Source organism: Pollicipes pollicipes, unplaced genomic scaffold (genome assembly GCF_011947565.3).
Source record: "Pollicipes pollicipes isolate AB1234 unplaced genomic scaffold, Ppol_2.1 Scaffold_7261;HRSCAF=8764_pilon_pilon_pilon, whole genome shotgun sequence".
NCBI classification, from domain to species: domain Eukaryota; kingdom Metazoa; phylum Arthropoda; class Thecostraca; order Pollicipedomorpha; family Pollicipedidae; genus Pollicipes; species Pollicipes pollicipes.
The window spans coordinates 59238378-59241534 of record NW_023597054.1 but is presented as its reverse complement, the minus strand read 5'-3'; the positions used below and the strand labels follow the sequence as shown (position 1 = coordinate 59241534).

The 3157-nt window shown below is 63.2% G+C and overlaps 1 protein-coding gene across 1 annotated transcript; it reads right to left on the bottom strand.

The window, feature by feature from the left end:
- Positions 1-808: 808 nt before the first annotated feature.
- Positions 809-2658, bottom strand: LOC119111678 (A disintegrin and metalloproteinase with thrombospondin motifs 18). The gene has a single exon (XM_037235484.1). It carries the CDS (start codon positions 2573-2575, stop codon positions 809-811), a length of 1767 nt encoding a protein of 588 aa, XP_037091379.1. The 5' UTR covers positions 2576-2658.
- Between the last annotated feature and the right edge of the window lie 499 nt (positions 2659-3157).

Below are 3157 nucleotides of genomic sequence, written 5' to 3'. Positions count from 1 at the left end.
ATGGCTAAAGGCGCCGCTGTGGTCTCGGCGATGAGCGCACTGACTGGTTTTTATGCGAGATCGGGCTTTGTTACGATCTTTCTAATTCTCGCGGGGATGTGCTGTGGTCAGCATGAAATGAGGATACACCTAAAATGTGGTGCAGGTTTTGTGCGCCCAAGGCTACATTTGCAGTAGTTGAGTGATGCTGTGCTATCAGTTGGGATCAAGTGGAAATTTTCAGCTTTGCTTCCTATCACAAAACAAACATTGCGTGAGTCAATCCTGCGAATACCAAGCGCTGTTCTGGCTGCCTTGTCCGCTAGCTGGTCGGATCGGGCATCGTTGCGTCGCAATCCCATGTCGTCGATGGTCGCTCAAGCTGCTGCTGATTCAGTACTTCCGGTGAGCTTTTCAGAAGAAGCACTGCTCGGAAGAAAACACAGTCACGTGATAGTTTCTGTTGTTTTGTATTTTGACATACAAGCGTGGTAACCTAAACATTCATCACGCAGGCACACAAACCACACGCGCTTAATGGACATATATATGAGGTACCCCAACGAACTGGGAACACGGGCCGATGGGGTCACAGGTGATTTGCATGGTATGCGATATACAGGATAGCATCAGAGCGGACCACTACATGTGTGGCGCTCGCTCGGCAGTAGAGGGCGGCGCGCGGCGGCCCGCCGGCGGTGCTCCGGTCCCGCCGGCGCTCCGTCGACCACTGGCTACTGGTCGCACGACTTCGGTGCATCAGGTACCTGAGAGAGGCGCGGCCGGCCGGCCGGCGGCGGCGCGCGCGGAACAAGACACGCAGTCGCTCTCAGTAGTAGAAGCTGCTAGCCACGCACCTACCATCGATGCAGTGCATGCCCCTGCCGCAGGGCGAGCCCTCGGCCGCCGGCCGGAACGACACGCAGTAGCCGGTGGATTCCTCGAAGCAGTAAAGCTCGACGCACACGCGTTGGTCCCTGAAGCAGACAGTGGAGTCCCGGTCCCGCTTACACTGCGCGTCCAGGCTCATCAGCTTCCCCGGCAGCGACTTGACTGCCGGCAGGTTGCCGCGCTCCACGGGGTAGTTCTGCATGCAGCGCGAGCGCCGGTCGCTGGCGAAGTGCGCGAACTGGTCCAGGCTGCAGACGGACCACCTGAGGCCCTTGTGGTCGCGGCGCAGGTCGGACATAATGTAGCCGTCCTTCCAGGCGCAGGAGCGGGCACCCGGACCGCCCAGGTACGCAGCCGGTGGCGAGCCGTCGTGCACAGACCCCAGCAGGTGACCCAGCTCGTGTGTGGCCACGATGATCCCCGAGAAGCCGCCCGTGTCCTCGATCAGCGCCACCGAGTTGATCTTGTTGTGGTACTTGCTGATGCTGCAGCCGCCGCCGACGTAAGCATAGCCGGCCGTCACCTTGTTGCAGGAGCCCCAGCTGGTGGTGCGCGTGCACATGTCACGCTTGGTGATGACCATGACGGCGTCGTAGCTGGGCAGCCGGCGCTCGGTAAACAGATACCTACCAATCGACTCGAGCGCGCGCACCGCGTTCAGGGCCTTGCTGCTGACCATGTTGCTCTCCAGGTAAGGCGTCGACTCCTTGCTCTTGCTGATGACGATGCCGGCCACCTTGATGGTGATGGAAGGCTGCGTGACGGTGCGGTAGCGCAGGTCCACTGCGTTCATGAAGCTCATCAGGTAGCGCTTGAGCGTCTTGGCGTTGAAGCTGTGCGTCATGTACGTCTCGTAGTCGACGATGAGCAGCACCTCGGGGTAGAGGTCGTTCACCGCGCGCTTGTGGCGACTGCCGGCCTTGGCGCCGGTGGCAGCGTCGGCGGCGCTCGGCTCAGGCTCCAGCAGCAGCGCGTCGTCATGAGGAAGCGGCGCCGAGCCGGCAGCGCCCGGCGCCGTGACGGCGCGCCGGAAGATGACGTGCAGACCGCGGGTTACCGGCGGCGTCGAGCGGCGCTGGCGCAGCCGACCCGTCCCGTTGTTCTGCTCGTGCGGAACGTCCAGGTCGCTCCGCTCCTCCTCGATCAGCATCACGTCGTCGTCATTGGGCGCCGCGTACTGGTGGTGCAGACGCCGCGGCGCCGGCGCGAGGACCAGGTCGGCGACGACGCCGTTGAGCTGGAGCGTGTCGTCGTCGGCGTGGTCGACCAGCAGCGCCGCCTCGCGGCTCACGTCCTGGTACGGCTCGCCCACGTACATGTCCGTGTCGCCATCGACGCGCTCGATGCTGATGTCGTCGCCCACCGAGTCGGCGTAGAAGAGGCGGATGTTGTTGTCGATCTCGCGGTTCATCTCCAGGTCGAGGTCGATCTCGTTGCCGAAGGCCTTAACGTGCACGCTGCGCCGGTGTCGACCGTCCAAACTGCGCTTGCTGACGGAGCGCACGTGGAACAGGTCGTACTCGGGCACGTCCTCGTGTCGATCGACAGAGAAGGTTTGGCGCAGCTCGTCAACAGAGAGGTGCAAGTGCAGCGTGTGCTGCGGTGACGCCTCCGAGGCGGCCACGGCCAGCTCGCCGGGTGAAGTCGCCAGGCCGGCCGCGCAGGAGGACATCAGCACCAACAGCTGGGATAGAGCGCGCGCCATTTCGATCAGGGAATTTGCAGCTGCGCTCTCAGGAAAGCGAGTGGAGCTGGGTGGCTGGAGACCAGGGGTGACGGGCCAAAGCGTCTCCCTAGTCGGCGGAGGGACCTTTGCCCTGCTGAGTCGGTGGTCGACTTGGTGGCCGTCCGACGCCGGGCGCTATATGTACCGAGCCGAGTTCGAGGCGGCGCCCAATCAGAGGCGGCGGCCGGGCTGACGTCAGCGGCCGGCGCGTGGCGCGCTCTGTGCTCGCCGACAAACGACGGCGGCCCGCCGGGCTGCGGCACGTGCGCCCCTCTGACAGCTGACTGGGGTCACCGGCGGGGCCGGCACGCGCAGCGCGGCCGCCGACTGTCTCGGCAGAGCGATGCACGACAGCCGAGTTGACCCAGGACGGAGGAGGCCGCGGCGACAGCCGGGGAACACCTGCAATGGCCTGTCACTGGATGCTCGCGACTTGGGTAAGGCAGTGTCGGGAACAGCACGTGTTATGCTCAACGATAGGCCCTCTCGGTAAAGCGATAGGCCACCAACAATAATTTTTCTAGCCAACGGGCTGAAGAAATGGATGTTACTTGCTGAAAT

What these genes read in the sequence shown, in the direction of transcription:
- LOC119111678 (XM_037235484.1), bottom strand. Translation starts at nt 2,575, where the DNA reads ATGGCGCGCGCTCTATCCCAGCTGTTGGTGCTGATGTCCTCCTGCGCG.